At 42.2% G+C, this 16,304-nt stretch overlaps 1 protein-coding gene across 8 annotated transcripts in view; it reads right to left on the bottom strand.

Annotated features, from left to right (window-relative positions):
- CPEB4 (cytoplasmic polyadenylation element binding protein 4) overlaps positions 1–16,304 on the bottom strand; it is a 243,726-nt gene that overhangs the window by 35,196 nt on the left and 192,226 nt on the right. For 5 of the 8 annotated variants that reach the window (XM_075900275.1, XM_075900269.1, XM_075900268.1 and 2 more), the window contains 5 exons: positions 15,810–15,899; positions 13,738–13,856; positions 12,611–12,725; positions 12,154–12,335; positions 3,098–6,933 (listed from right to left, as the gene is read on the bottom strand). In XM_075900275.1, the coding sequence (XP_075756390.1) occupies positions 6,706–6,933; positions 12,154–12,335; positions 12,611–12,725; positions 13,738–13,856; positions 15,810–15,899 (734 nt within the window). In that variant the 3' untranslated portion in view covers positions 3,098–6,705. Of the gene's footprint in view, positions 1–3,097; positions 6,934–12,153; positions 12,336–12,610; positions 12,726–13,737; positions 13,857–15,809; positions 15,900–16,304 lie in introns of those variants that run through there. The other 3 variants (XM_075900271.1, XM_075900272.1, XM_075900273.1) reach the window with 1 other exon arrangement.

The raw sequence follows: 16,304 nt of genomic DNA, 5'->3' as shown, positions 1-16,304 counted from the left end.
AACCTTGCGGGGGAGAAAAGAGGCCAAAGCTGCAGTGCCAGGCAAAGGGGGCCTGGGCTGCTCAAGTCAGTGCTGCGTGGTACCTCCTTGTCTGCCTTGCAGAAGCACCACACACTGTTGCAGCACTGCACGTGTCTAGACAGGAGGGAGCCAACTGGGCTTGGGTGTCAGCAGGGCAAATTGATGGTGGACTCAGGACGTGGCCACTCGGGGCACAGCAGAGATTGGAGTGGAGGGTGGGCAGAGAAGCAGGACACCTCACCCTGCACCTGGCACTTCTGAGCCTGCTGGCCCAGCAGCCTGAGAGTGCCAAGAACAGCAGCAGCACAAGTAAGCGGCCTTGGAGCAAGTTGTGGCACCCAGGGCATAGGAGCCAGCCTCTGATCCCAGCACAGGTGGGCCACACCCTGTACCTCTCACCAGCCGAAGCAGCCCCTGGGCTGCGGGACAGGCCGCCTGAAAGGCTGTGGTCAGAGCTGAGTGGGCAGGACCTTTGGCAGGTGGAATCTGCCCAGATAGGGCAGCCAGGCAGCTTTGCTGGTCCCCCAACAGTGTCTGGGGCAGGGACCCCATGCAACAGCACAGATTATGTATGATGTAATTGTCCCCCCCACAGGATTTTTTTTTAAAATAGATTATATATATAGCAGGGGAATGAGTGTTAGGCTGGTGTGCTAACAATTTTTTTTGTAAGTAAAACCACCTCTAATCAATAAAACAATAATAGAGGTACGAGAGCTTTAATTAATACTTATGTAAAGAGCCAAGGCACTAGCTGGAGAAAGGTTGATTCCACCTGGGATTGTTGGCTGGCACAAAATGCAGTAATGAGAAATTCATTACTAAGGATAAATTCACAGTTTTCTTCAAATTTATGTTCAAGACCCCATTACACTGCTGACCAGGGGAGGCCCTAGACTAGCTGCTAACAACTGGTACCTTAGGTGAATCATGCAATCGGTGCCCCCACCTCCAAACCCCTCAATGATATTGTGCCACCACTTGGTGCCCCATTTAACTTGGTGCCGTAGGCGACCGCCTAATTCGCCTATATGGACGGGCCGCCCCTGCTGCTGACAGTTATCTTAAAATACCTGTTTTGAGGGGACAGGTGACAAACCAGTTAGTTGTGGAACTCTCAATGGTAAGTCTCTGAATGAAAACTACACACATCTTCTGAAGTCAATGTGAGTAGACCTCAATCCTGCTGAGAACTGAGCAGCCAGACCTGCCAATGGAAATTAAAGTTGTCCTGTACCTCATATGAGATGCTCAGCAGTTGGCAGGACAGATCCTCTTAAACTGAAACTTAAGTTGATGGTACAGGGAATTAATCACTCAGATGAGCAGCTCCTTTACATGTAATGAGTAGGGTTCTAGGAAAATGTCACAAAAGGCATGGATTTGATTCTTTTGTTGGCAAAATATACTATTTGTGGGAATTTCTGTATTTTCTTGGGAGGCACGCACACATATACAAATCCATAGAGTTCCACCATGTGGAAGGCAACCTCCTTACCAGCCAATTTGGCTTCTCTAAATTTAAGCATTCTTAACTTATCCATTGTGATAGAGTAACAGAAGCTACAGCTCTACATTTCTAAATTTTAGAGTCAAAGTCTCCTGTTTAAAGCTTCATAATATACATGGCTAGAACATTTTATAAAAAGCCTTAGTATTTTTCCTTTGAGGAGCTTCAAAGTATGTTTGGAGTTGGAGTGAATCTGTAAGGGCTTTTGTCCGTTCCATGGCTCTAGCCCACATTTGGCTAAGCTTTTTGACCTGGTCCACACTGTTACTTCTGAGACTGCATTGCAAGTGACTCAGGACTGTTCTCATTAGATGTATTGCCTGCCAATTAAGTTTAATTCTCAGCCAACATTCCATTATTTCTGCTTTGTCTTGGGCTTATCTTTGTCCGTTAATTACTAGCGGAAGAAAAGCAAATGGAAGAGGAGACTGAGCATTTGGCTACTACTCTTTGGCCTACTTGACATGCTGAAGACTGCACAAATAAAAATAGACACTGGAGTGCTGAGGCTCACAACAAAAGTCACACACAACACTAGTCCATGATGTCAGTATCTCATGAGCACCAAATTAACAAAATATAACTAGTATTGAACTCCTCAGACTGTTCTCCCAGCACGCCATTAGCAGGTAGCCGGATACAAAACGGCTAATACCTACAGTTCTTCTCAATGTCCCCGATTTATGGGCTTGATTCTGTAGCGTTGAGCCGCCCCTACTCATGTGGATTTCACCTGAGAGCACCAGAAGTTTTTAACCACCCCACCAAATGAAGGTTTAAGTCCATAGAAATTTTGACTTGATTAGGGTCTACAGGATTTGGCCCTAAGAATGTAGCACACTGTATACCAAGACATGTCTGTACACTCCATCAAAAAAAAAAAAAAAAATCACATTCCAGGCTCTACAGGGTTTCAACCAGAGAAACAGTAAAGCATTGTCTCCACAAAGACTGATGCTTTAGTGTTTTAAAATAAAAAGGTTAAGAAGAAATTTGAATTAAAAGTTTTATTCATTCAACATCTCACATTACAAATATTTAAAAATTATATGCATACTGGTATAAATAGTCATTTGCAAACTATTTAATAACATTAATTTTCCACTAGCACTTCAACAAATGAACTCTTTAAAAAAAGTAACTTGTGTTATATAACTTAGAGAATAGAACATACAAAAATATGAACTTAAATGTGAAAATTACTTTAATAAAAATGAATTACCCTTATTTAAAATGCTATAATAAATACTACAACCTCCCCATACACAGTAAAAACTATATGGAAATTCAGCCAAGTAGTACAATTAACTGACATACTTAAATAACTTTTCCTTCTGATAATATGAGCAATACATTGGGGAAAAACATATTAGGGATTAGTAAAAACTAGACACCCACGTGCTAAAAGTTTCATGTCCAAAAAATATAACAAAAATCTGATGAAAATTATAAAAACTAATTATACTTTAAAATTTAAAAATATAAAAAATAAAACAGTTGAATACAATATTGTCCCAATTCTTACAATGCTATCAATCACAGTAGCTTTAAAATAAGATAATAAAATAAAGCAAATGACCAAACCTCTTTTATTCCTTTTTAAAAATAATCTCAAATTTACATTAGTAGAAAGATTGATTTCTGATTCTTTTCTTTAGAAACACCAGCAAGAAAGAGGATTTACTAGAACAGTAGAAAATGACATTTTTAAATGTCTGCAATTAAAAACAAAGAATTACACTGCAAAGATCTTCCAGAAGTCTGAAATAAGTATTGCACATAACTTGAAGTTAACTTGCCACAATTCATCACATTCAAGTTTTAAATCACCTTTTAACAGAAGGTTTTAACTCTTCAAAAACAAAAGGGGTGAATTATCAAGTCTTTCCAACAGCATCCTTATAAAACGTTAGATTCATTCACTGCAAGTTTTTAAATTTGCATTCTGCAGAGGTCTGTGTATGGAGAAGTATATACTATACCAAAAAGCACAGGGCAGTGGGGGTCCTTTACATATAAAGTAATCAGAAACACTTTATTTTACACTGCAGAAATAACCATGTAATTACTCTGTAACTACATTGTAAATACATGGCCAGTGCCATGCTAGCGTGATAGAACTACATGCTTAACCCTTTTGCAAACTGAAGTGACACCTTACGATTTGTAAACTAATTGCAGGTTAATTATGTTTGGAGTGACATGGTAACTCCAACTACAAATCCCATGTAAATTAGAAGGACATGTAATCACTATCTAAGTACAGAGTAATATATGTAATTGTTTATGCCCTGTAAATTGAAGTGTAACCAAATAATCTGTAAACACGCTTGTCACACAATCACAAGTGAATATTAGTAGAATAACAATTTCTTACATTAGTCATGCATACTAACATTACATGCCTGCCACATAGCAGGCTTGCTTTTATTTCTTTAAATATAATTTAAAAGAGCAGACACCTTTCTGCATCAAACACCTAACATCAATTTGTTATTAATATTAAAAATGGCTAAACATTCACCAAAAACATCTGCATTTGTGTATAATTTTTAAAAACTTAGTAAGAAGCGTTAGACAATTTTGATGTTACTTTACTTTTAAATTTCTACACTACGTTTATGCATGTAATTTTTGAGGGTCTAAAGACAAAGTGTCATTTGTCACTTTCATGCTTTTTTTTCTTCTTTAATTCTCAACTTTACATATATATTTCTTAAATTATATGTACACCAAATACATGGTGCTGGGCTAAGATGTTTAAGCAACATGCTTTCTTTTCTCTGCAGATTCTAAAATAGCATTGCCAGTGCACAACATCCATAATTCAAAATGTATGCAGAGCACTGAAATGTATAAAAAGCAGAATATAAGAAAATAAAATTTATTAAAATTATTTATATTAAAAAATGAAGTATATGAAGATCTCTCAGTAATAAAAGTACAAAAAGCTACTCTTTGCAATATGAAAAATTGAGGTATTGCATAAAGAGATATCCCGTCAGTGAAAAGTGTGCCTAAAAATGCTCACTGTTGGAAAAACAAGATATACAAAAGTAGTGCATAACAAATATACATTATGTGCATGACAAAATAAGTTAGCTACAAAAACACTGTACCGAAATTCAGCAGGTCATGTACAAAGGGAAAATTATTATTCAAAGCTAGTTCTCAAACAGTGTTATTTCTTGTAATGGTAACCCATCTCACCTGTTTACTGGGTAGATCGGCACAATAGCATACCCCAAGCCACCTAACAAGCATTAAAAAAATTAAAAGGAACATTCCAACTATAATTATGGACTTCAGAGAAAAAAAAGTCCCTGACAATCTACACAAGAGCACTCTCCATTTGCATTACTGTTGTCAATATTTTCAGGGATTTCATTAAAAGCAGCTCCCTTTCTTTACTTGACTAGTAGACAGCAAATGTCTCCATTTTGACCTTTGGAACTTAATATGGTATAGTTCATTAAAGCCTGTATTGAAAATAAAAACTGCTTCTCATAAAGATAATTTTGGGGGTTAGGGAACTCACAGAGTAGATGTTTTCTGCAGCTCCAAGACAAATCTTTGGTTTGAGAGAATCTAGGATGGTACCATGCCAGTCAGACAGATCAGAAGATTGCCATTGGATTGGTTTGTTTTACACACTGTGACACATTAATTTTATAAATTGATCAGGTCAGTACTTAAAATCAAGCTTTGGAATAGTCTCTTGATGTCCTAACAGGACATCAAGAGACTATTTCAAACAAAACTCCCACCTCACCCATAAGCATTCAGTTAACACAATACATGTTAATGCTCCTCAAGCTGGAGTTTTTTTTATAATAAAGCATGCTTTAACTTAGCAAAGTTGGCACTTTGGTCACCTGTAATTCTTTATTTCCCCATGCTTAGTTCTGAAGAAAAGGATTCTTAGTTAGGATTCTCTCTACAGGAAGAGTAAGATGGGCATATGCCTCTTTGCTCAGATTTACACTTCTTAATTCATCAAACAGTGCAAAACACATGTACTTAGCTATTTATGTTTTCTATCTTGTAGCTAGCTAAGTTAGAGAATAATAAAACTGACTTTACATCCAAGAGTAAAACCAATTAGCAGCCAATTATTAGTTTGTGATACAGTGAAACATCCGAACTTCAATAAAATCAATGATATCCTTGAGGTATCTTTTATTTTTCATGTCAAAATGGAGAGCAAAGGCCAGCCCCTGATGAATGTTAGTACATTAGGATATAGAGTTATATATAACCATCAAAAATAAAATCTATACGTTTGTCCTTTAGGAGAGGAAATGCCAGTTTATTAATTATTACTCTAGCTTTGGTAGCATTTCTAGGGAAGTAACCAGATAATTGAGTTCTCTCTTTTTAAAGAAAAATAATAAATAAGTGTACTCCCTTCCTCTAGTAAGAATTTTACTCAGCTTTTACATTTGGGGACCTTTTAAAGGTATTTGTTCTGATGAAAATATATACTAAGCTCTGCCTATTTGACTAGTACTGTGAATGTGGCTAGAAGTTAAGAGACATGGTGAGATATATCCTGTCAGCCTCAAATTCAGCATAAAACCCCTTAACATAAGTAAAATAATTGTTATGAGCTGCTTCAATCTTGCTCATGCATTTTTGTTGCTTTAAACATGCTTTTTCTTGTCAATAGGCAATTGCTAGCTTCTTCCATTGCTGTAAAACTTAAAATGAAGAAAAGGCAAAAAACAGGCTTCTTTTGGTGGGGCAAAGGAGGGGAGTGTCAGAACAGACTAATAGTGTTATTGTTGCATGGTTATTTTAATAAAAGTATTCTTATGTTTTTATTAACAATAATTTAATTAAAAAACAAAATATTCTATCATTTCATTTCTCAATGTTTTTTTCTCTCCTCTAAGAAAATGTTGCATGAAGGAAGTGTCCTCTTGATACCAAAGACAAGAGGAGGTAACTTACATGCAACGTTATCATTACGAAAAGGAGTTCCCAATACAGTTTTCAATGACAAAATTCTACAAAATACCTATATTATAGGCCATTCTTTCTTTATACTATTGTTAAATTACATACTACAAAAGGACATGCTATCTTGAATAAGGGGGATGGTGTAGAAGGGATCAGGATAACAGAAGAGTGCACTTATTTTGAGGCCTGCATATGAGCACTGCAGTAATCTTTTAGTTCCAGCGGAATGAAATATGTCTTGGGCGATCTCCTCCCTCCTTCACCAGGGGCTTGTGGAATTCCCTGCCAGCACGTGAGTGGATAGCAGCCCAGCAATATTCACAGTAATACTGCAGACAGGTAACATTAGCACAGAAAAATGGAGCAAATTTTCCACCACAACGGGCCCCCTGACATTCATCGCACAGCTGATCATCCAAGACATATGGCTTAACTTCCACCTGCATTCAAAAAACAAGTTTACAATACTTAATGACTGTGCAGGTGATGCTCTCAGTGTATGCTATTTACATTGTGGCAGAACCTTGATGCCCTAATCACGATTTTGTGGGAATAGGTATTTTGTATGTATACACACACACACACAAAACAGTCTTTTCTTCTCATTGTAGACATCAAAGACAGATAGAAAAAAATAAATATAAGTTCTTTCAGTTTTGTCTGTTGAACAATCCTGCCCCATTTTACATTTGATCAAGATTCTGTAGTTTGTGGTTTTTCATTTTTGGTTGAGTCTCAGCTTAGGAAAGCTGTTGAATATCAGTGTTGCACAAGCAGTTGTCTGTACAAGGGTGAATGAACTGGTTTTGTTCCAGAACTTGTGCAACCAGAGTCATATCAAAATCAAAGGAGGATACGGCAGATTTATTTAGTTACAGGAATTACTGTTCACAAAATTCTCTTTCAGACAGGAATGTAAATTATTTACACAACATTAAGAAAATTATTTGCACAACATTGCAACTTCAACACACATATTTGGGAAGTCCGTATTAAGGATGTCAACATGTAGTCGAGTACACGATTAACTGATAAGCCTACGCTTATCGGCTAATCTTATCGACTACATGCATTTCTCCCCTCCCCCCACTGCCTCTGTATCAGAGGCAGCAAGGGCAGGGGGAGCAGGAGCCAGCTTTTAAAGCCAGCTCCCCACGAGCACCGGATCCACAAAGCTACCAGCCCCACCACCCAAGCTGCTGTCTCTGATCGAGAGGCAGCAGCATGGAGGGCAAGGGGGACAGGTGGGAGTCATGCAGGAAGCCGGCTTTCAAGCCAACTCCCCATGCATACTGGCTCACGTAAGCAGCTCCTCCACCCCCACCCCGCTGCCTCTATCAGAGGCAGCAGCAGGTAGGAAGCAGGAGAGCCTGCTCCATGGGATCCTGATGCAGCTTCTGTCCACAGGGAGTTCAGACTCCCCCATGAACTGGGGCTGCTGCCACACTGCACTGCTGCTTCTGTATCAGAGGCAGCAGTGTGGGGCAGCAGGCAGGAGCTGGTTTTTAAACTGGCTCCTCTTGCAGACTGGCTCCCGCCTGCCACTCTGTGCTGCTGCTTCTAATATAGAGGTAGCAGCACCCAGTAGCAGGGGACTCCCTGGGAATGGTGTCAGGAGTGCACTGGCTGCTGGCCCTACCCCTGGGGACTATCAAATAATCATGTAACCGATAATACGTTGTGCGGTTACATGGCTATTCAATTAATTGCTAACATCTCTAGTCTATATTTCCATTTATTTTCAAGATTCATTTTATCCTTAAACAACAAATTCTCCATTTAGTTTGCTTCATCTTCCTCTAGTACTTCCATTTCATCCGGGAGATGTAATTAATCTCATTAACAGTAAATGAGTAATTAGAACAGTACAGATTTCACATCAATGGTTCTCAGCTTGCAATCCAAGGACCACTTGCTGCCCAATCAGCACACAGCTATGGCCCACATGACAATTTCAGGGCCATATAGGTAGTATATATTAGGGATGTAAAAATGAGATTAAAAATGTAACCATAAAAATCATAGCAGTTATATGCACTGCAGGCTTTGCAGTATAAAGCTAAAATAAGATTTATACTGCAGAGCCTGCAGCAAAGCCTCCCCTGGGAGCGGGGGAGCAGGAGCTGCTGCTAGCCCCTCTCTTAGGGAGGAGGCTCTGCTGCTAGTCCCACACCTGGGGATGCTTCACTGTGGGCTCTGCAGCTGGCTCCCACTTTCTCTGGTGGCCCCATTGGCTTTACTGCAGGCTATGGAATACAACTATACAAATGACATCGAGAATAAGATTCTTAGCTGTAATCTAGCCTGTGTGCGTGCCACTGTAGCACAGGAAAAAAACCAGAAAGCACATATATCTTCCTAGCTCAGGATTTTCTAGGTATGGAAGAATTCTGACTCCATGTAGTTCCCATGTAAATCCCTACATAGGAAAAAAGGAGGGGGGTAGGGAAGGGATCATGGTCCAAGTATGCTACACTTTTGCAATCCCCAGCTGAAGATGACCCACTGTGGATCCCCCAGCTAACACATTCTGAAGCAGCATAGAGACTAAGGATGTTAAGAGGGGGTAACAACTAATTGTGTAGTCGATACAAATTGTATCGACTACACAATTAGTCAATAAGAGAAGGCATTTAGTCCCAGCTTGTGCTGGGTCCAGGAGCTACCCCTCTGCAGCTCTGCAGTTTAAATGTAGTAAGAGCTGGGCTGGGCTCTTACTACATTTAAGCCCCAGAGCTGCAGCAAGGGTAGTTCCTGGATCTGGTGCGAGCCAGGATTGAGCTGGGCTTGCTCAGTCCCAGCTCACGCTGGGTTCAGCAGCCCCCATGGATATGGGCTGCTGCCAGAGCAGCCTGTGTCTGCAATCAGCCTAGGCCGCTTCGGACATGGGCTGCTGCATGGCAACAATCCCTGACCATGGTGGCTGGGGCTGGCCGCAAACAGAGACTACTCCAGCAATGGTCCGTTTGGGGGGGGGGGGGGGGGGGGGGGAGTCTCAGCTCTCTACTGGGAGCCCCCGTGGATAGGGGCTGCTCCGCAGAAGGTGGAGCAGCCTCCCCTGCCCGCTCCCTGCTGCTGCCTCTGAAAGAGGCAGCTGCACGGAAGCAGGGCAGGTGGCACCACAGAGATGGGGGGGGGGGGGGGGGGGAACTAGCTTTCAAGCCAGCTCCCCCAAGCACCATTTCCAGCTCCCCCTTTGCTGTGTCTGATTCTAAGGCAGGGGGGTGGAGGGGGAGAGAAATGCGAGGAGTCAATTCAACTACTCGCTTACACTCCTAATAGAGAGGCTGTTGTCAAGCACACTAGCAACCAACATAGAACAGGCCCCAGAATCAGGAGTTGCATCCAGTTATATTGTGGTGGTTCTTCTCTCCTACATTCAAAGGAAGCCAGTCACTATTGAGAATTTAATCTATATCTAACCAGCCCACACAACTGTAGGTTTCATTTTGAGACAGTAGAACACGTGAGCTAACAAGGTCTGTTCTGAAGATGTGAAAGGTGGATGGGAACTTTGTATTCTTGCCACCCTCACTGTTTAACACAGAAAGCTGGGGAAGAAAATCCTGTTGACACTCTGTAGTTTCCTTTTTCTCAAGGAATAACGGGAGAACCTTTCCAGGTTCTAAAGAAGGTCAAATATGCAATCAGTGTAACTCAGTACTGAATATCTGGACAAATGAGTGTTTTGATGCTGATCTCTGAAGTCTAGCAGTGCTTACTTTTATTTAGCAACAATAACATTCAGCATTTATTTACCATCTTCACATTCAAAATGTTCTTTTAATTAGCCATTCCAGTATCTATCACTCTTTAAAAAAAACCAACCAGAAATGGGGAAACTGAGGCAGGGGAGATAGCTCTGATTGTACAATCCTTGTTCAGAAATAGCAAGGACTTAAACAGTCCCATTGGCTTCAATGGGACTATTCACCCACATGCTCACTTATGCAAGCAGAGGTTGCACAATTGGGCTTTGGAAGTGATTTGTTCAAAGCCACAGAGGGAATCCATATCAGAGCCAAGATTAGGACAAAGGAGTTCCTGATTCCCAGTGCCATGCTCAAATCACTGAAAGACTACAGCTTGTCTGCACAGACTTTGAGGACAGAATGGAAGTAAAATTATAAGAGCAGTTCTGTCATCCAACAGTAGTGAGAGAATGCTGGAGTTTAAGGGAAGTGGTGGTTTTTTTTTTTTTTGTTTTGTTTTTTAAGAAAATGAAAGACTATACAATTGCAGAAAGCAAAACCTGAGATGCAGAACTAAATGAAGCAAAGAGTGGCAGTAACAACCTGCAATCCTGTTTCATTTATAGTCCAGGACACTGAAACCTTTCAGATTACCAACATGGATTTCTTATATGTGAAGCAGAAACAAAAAGCAGAGGTGCACACAGTGTAGCTAAAACTGGTACACGTCATTTATATTAGAGTGAGGACAACTCTGCTCCTTCTTAAATTGTCTCTTTAAAAAGTTAACTTGACATAACACAATAATGAAAATTTCTAAGGCAGATGGGGAGGGTTATGTGTCTATACATATTTACAGCATACTCGATAATACACTCTCACCATGCTCTTTCAGGAACAGTCCCACAATTTCCTGCATCAGCAGTCACTTAATGGGGTCAGGAAGGGATTTCTCTTCCTCCAATTCAATATATTTTTGTTGTTATTGGGGTCAAGGTGTGGGGCTTTTCTTCCTCTTAAGCATCTAAGGGTACGTCTAGACTACATGCCTCTGGCGACAGAGGCATGTAGATTAGACTACCCAGCATAGGAAAATGAAGCAGCGATTTAAATAATCGCCGCTTCATTTACATTTAAATGGCTGCTGCGCTGAGCCGATCAACAGTAATCTGGATGCTCCGCGGTCGACATCAAAGGCATTTGTCGACCTCCCAGGTATGCCGGGGCAGGGGGGAGGGGGCGAAGAGAGGGAGGGAGGGAGGAGAGCTCAAGCCGGTACTGGAGAAGGGGAAGTCGGCTTAAAACCCAGTTCCCCTCTGTCCAGTACAGTCTCCACAGGGGCCAGAGGGGAAATGGCACGAGCGGGGATTGAAACAGTCCCGCTGCTGCTCCTCTCCCTTTGGAATGTACAAGAGCTGCCTGTGGCTCGTGTACATTTCAAAGGAAGAGGAGCAGAGGGGAACCTGTGCCAGTGGGGACTGCTTTGCTCCCCACTGCCACGGGTTCCCGCTGTCTCTCTCCCTTTGAAATGTGTACGAGCTGGAGGTCAGACTAGATGATCTGGTGGTCCCTTCTGGAAAAACACAGTCTCACCTTCCAGTATCAGGTTCTGCCTATCCTTTATGGTTATGCACACTGGAGGCAGGGAAAACAAGAACTGCTTCCTCTTTCAAAAATGCTTCACTCCATCCCTTTGCCTCAGCCTTCAGAGTTAGACAGCCTCAGAGTGGGAATACGCTATACTCCTATGAAGGGCTATGGCAGCTGGCATGATCCCTCTATGTGCCAGGGAGTTAATGGAGGCATTCTACCTCTAGGTTACCTTCCAGTGCACCATGGGCTGTGCTCACATAGCACAATCTAAATGTAAGGTATGCAGTAAGTCTATATGTAATATTTCATCTTCACAACGATATTTACATGGAAACAAGACATTTCTGAACAAACAAAATATGCTTGAGTCCTTACCCGTTTATCTATCTCTCCATGCTGCAGCTGAACAAAGCGGGCACTGATAGCAGCTATGTAACTTTGTTGATTAGAAAACGCAACCCGCCCAGCTCCTTTTGGGTATTTCAGCTCAGGATCTGTGTCAATTCCAGCATAGCACACCCCTCCATACAGCCGGTCCATTATCATTGCAAGTTCCACTAAACCGAAACACACATATAGTTAGGTAGATTTTTATTTTCTAAATCTCTTCTCTGCTATTCTAAGCATTGGACATGCATGTTTATTTGTACTTCTGTCACTAACTACAGTTATATAGCATCAGTAAGATTTACCTTTTTCAAACAATAATATGTTTACAGTTTCTCCCAAGATACTCTGCTGAAATAACTCCCACTATTGTCACAAAGCAGTAAAGCTAATTGTACAACATACCACAATTAGCATGCCAGAGGCTGCAACATGTGTACTATACCTGCCCGTAATGGCCGAGGAACGCCTCCAACAAAAATAGTTTTTCGTGGATCAAGAGGCTGCGAACCATCCATCACAAAGTCACTATCACTTAGATTCCAAGGCCTGATCTGAACCTATGGCCAGAAAACAAACTTTTGTTTACTGTTCCTAATTCAGATTAAGAGTTAATTTAAGTATTTTAGCAATATCAACTATCAGTTACAATGTAACCTTCCTGATGGTAAAACTTTCAAATGGTATGAGTGACTGTACATCAACTATCAATTAGGCTAGCTAGCGACAAGCAACCTAGGCTAGTGAGTGGACCACACAAATGGCCTACCTTCATCTCAGTGGAGCGCAAGACTAGTTTTGCTAATTGTGCTTGCAGACCTAGAATTTGCAGGGTGCACCAACTGGAACATAGCACTCTTTCGACTGGATACGTGACTCTCACAGTCAATATTGTGTGTAATCAGCACACACCTCACTTCACATGCCCTTGCTTATGTGCATGTCACTTTAGTAATATCAATAGGAAAAACACTGAGGATGGAAAGCAGCAGAATCTGTAGAGCCAGCATGTAGGTAAGATAAACAAGTGTCTTATGGACCATACGTAGAACCCTGATGGGCAACATGCGGCCCAAGCCACAGACTGCCCATCAACAATTAGGTGCTGATGCCAATGGTGACCTAAGCACATCAAATTTCATCTTGTTATTTAATTGATATGAAATATACAAGTTCTTCCTGTTAATGTGATGAATTACACAATCCAATCATGCTATATAAAGTTTACAAGTACATGTGTCCATGATTTTTGTGCTGTTGTGAGAGTAAGCTGTAGTGCAGGCATCAGGCTAATCACTACCTTAATAAATAATGGTTCCTGCATGCATGACTATGCATAGTTTATTTACTAATCAACAATTTCTGCTGTTTGCCAACAGAGCCCACTGAAATGAACAGGAGTCACTCGGCTTTGGATCAGACTCAGTCAAAGTAACAGTACTAATGCATAATCATACTATCCTCTTTGGACACTAATATATTTCAATTAAGTCAAACATGTATGGCATCTGAAGTGTCCAGTGTATAGCCTCATTTTATACCAACTCTAAAGTACATGAAAATATTACCTACCGGTTTGTCTTTGATAGTGGGGCTGGAGACACAAAGGTAGAGTTTTCCATCTTCTTCAATACATGCATCAATCAGAGCCTGTACAGAGCTTTCATCTTGGAACAGCAAGAATGCATATCCTAGATAAGACAACAATTCTTCAGGAGATTGAGCGATTTACCTTTCTAGGGTTCATGCTATTTAGCATAATGATTTAGGCGCAGACTGTGGGATCAGCCCACATGATTATGCAGCAACATAAAAAGGAACAAACAATAAGACGTCCCACCAATACACACAAACGTTTTCCCTCTGCCACACAGGGAAGCTAGAGAATGTGCTCAGTACTCTGTTCTTATACTTTTTGTGCTATCAGGTAGAAAGCAAGCAAAGAGGTGGGAACAGGTAGAGCCTTGGCTCCAGCCTACCAGCACAGGTGAGTGTAAATGTGAGGTACAATTTAGGGATGTCAGTGGCTAGCCAGTTAACCATTTAACCAATAAGCAATTGCTTAGTAATTAACAGATCTGGTTAACTGCAATATATCCTCCCATCCCCATCTTCCAGCACATGCTTTGCATGTAAAACTAGGACCAGCAGGCTGGTTCAGTCCCAGCCCGCTGGTCCAAATTTTAAATGGAGAATGCAGGGGAGCCATCTGCCACCTTGTACTGTTCCCTCTGAAACAGAGGCAACAGCACGGGGTGCCTGGCCGAAGCTGGTCTATGCAGGGAGCTGGTTTAAAAACTAGCTTCCACCTGCCACCTCGCACTGCTGCCTCTTTCTTAAACTACTTCCAAGATCCCTAGTACAATTTTGTCTGAGGGCTGCCTAGCTATGCACTCCCCCTTACAAAGAATTAGTTTGTAACATTTTGCATATGATGTAGTCAGAGGTCAGGCACCGTAAAGACTAGAGAAATGAGAGGAAGGAGTTATAGAGAAAGTAAGGGCTGAGTCAGACCAGGAGTAATCTCTCTCTATATTAAAAAAAAAACTTTTTCCTGCGGGATGACACAGTGACATCATCAAGTCACTCTGTGTTCTACCTGTCCCCTCCTTCTCTCCCTCCACCCCCCCTCTACCAGTTAAAGCTGACTTCGCTGCTTCCCCTCATCACTTGGAATTGCTATTTTAAACCAAGCCCCTACTGCCGTTCCTCCACCTCCATCCCACAAGGCTTTCAATACCAAGAAACATGGCACAGTAGCCGGCAGAACTTACATCACAGCCATGACAGCCTAAAGGCAGGGGAGAGGGGGGATGCAGTGCTTGGGAAAGCACCTTGGGGACAGGTGCTAGAAGTGGGGCTCCCAGCTGGGCTTATGTGCTAACAGCAGGCTCTTGGGGGTTCCCTGTTGCCAGGCTCTTGGGGAGCCAGAGTATAGTGCCCAGCTGCCCAGAGTCTGGCTGCCCCCACAGAGACACTTTCTGCAGCTGCCAGAGTACCCTCGAGCCAGCCAGAGGAGCTGGCAGAAGGGCGTCTCTGGGCCCTGCAGGCAGGGCTGGGGCAATGAGCAGTGCAGGCAGGACCACATGCGAGAGAGGTCAGGACAGCGGCACCCCATGCTGCTGCTTTCCCCACCACAGCAGACCGCACTGCCCTGGAGCACCACATGCACATGACACTACCTGCACCTTGCTGCATCCCACACGAGGTGGGGGCAGGCACCCCTGCGCCCCCCCAGCTGCTGGAGTTAGAGCTGGGTCTGGCACGCACTGCAGCCAAGATGGGGGTGGGAGGGATTAAGGATGGGAGAGAAAGGACTGTGGCTCGCGGGAGAGAGAGAGGGTCAAGGGGGTCAGGCCTGGCATGGCAGGGGAGGGAGAAGGGGCTTGGGCTGGCAATGGCCAGGGGGAGGAGCACCAGGGTTCCCACCCTCCAGGAGAGTGGGGTTGGCAAGCACAGTGAGCAGGGGGCATAGCCTGCAGGATGTTGCAAGTTACATCATGATTTTAGGGGTATTTTCAACTTGGTATGGGGCAGTGAACAGGACGATCCCTTACACAATGAAAATTACACTTCAAATCCTCACAGTGAAGTCACGGGTTCTGCAATGGTTCTTAAAATAATGTTAAAATCGTGAGAGTTACCTTTAGGAGGAAAATAGGATTTGCTTTCTGCCTTGTGTGGCCAATCCACAATCAAAGGACCAAAGCGACGAAAGCTAGCTGTGATCTCGTCTGAGAGAAAGGAGGAAGAAGGGATAAAAAGGAGCATGATTAGAAGGATAAACTCTACTGAACATAAAAAGCTTTGAGAAACTGGATTTGAGGTAATTTGGTAATATTTTATCCTAACCTATAAACAAATAGACAACTGACAAATTTACTGAGGGAAGAGGAATCTTCATGACTAGTCCAAACATACATTAAATAGTCATGAAAACAGATGAAAGATCCAGATTTTGTCTCTTTATTAAGGGTTACAAATAAAGGCTTGCAGCCCACTAAGTCACAGGAATGAAATCAATGACTATAAATAGCTACAATATCCTAGCTTCAGGCATTCTCCCACATAGAGTTCAAAGTCCAAATCCTTGACTGACTGCTGAGCAGTAAGCTCTTCCAATCTGCCTTGCAATCACA

Source organism: Pelodiscus sinensis, chromosome 17, assembly GCF_049634645.1.
Source record: "Pelodiscus sinensis isolate JC-2024 chromosome 17, ASM4963464v1, whole genome shotgun sequence".
Classification (NCBI taxonomy): domain Eukaryota; kingdom Metazoa; phylum Chordata; order Testudines; family Trionychidae; genus Pelodiscus; species Pelodiscus sinensis.
This window is presented reverse-complemented; position numbering and strand designations above follow the sequence as displayed.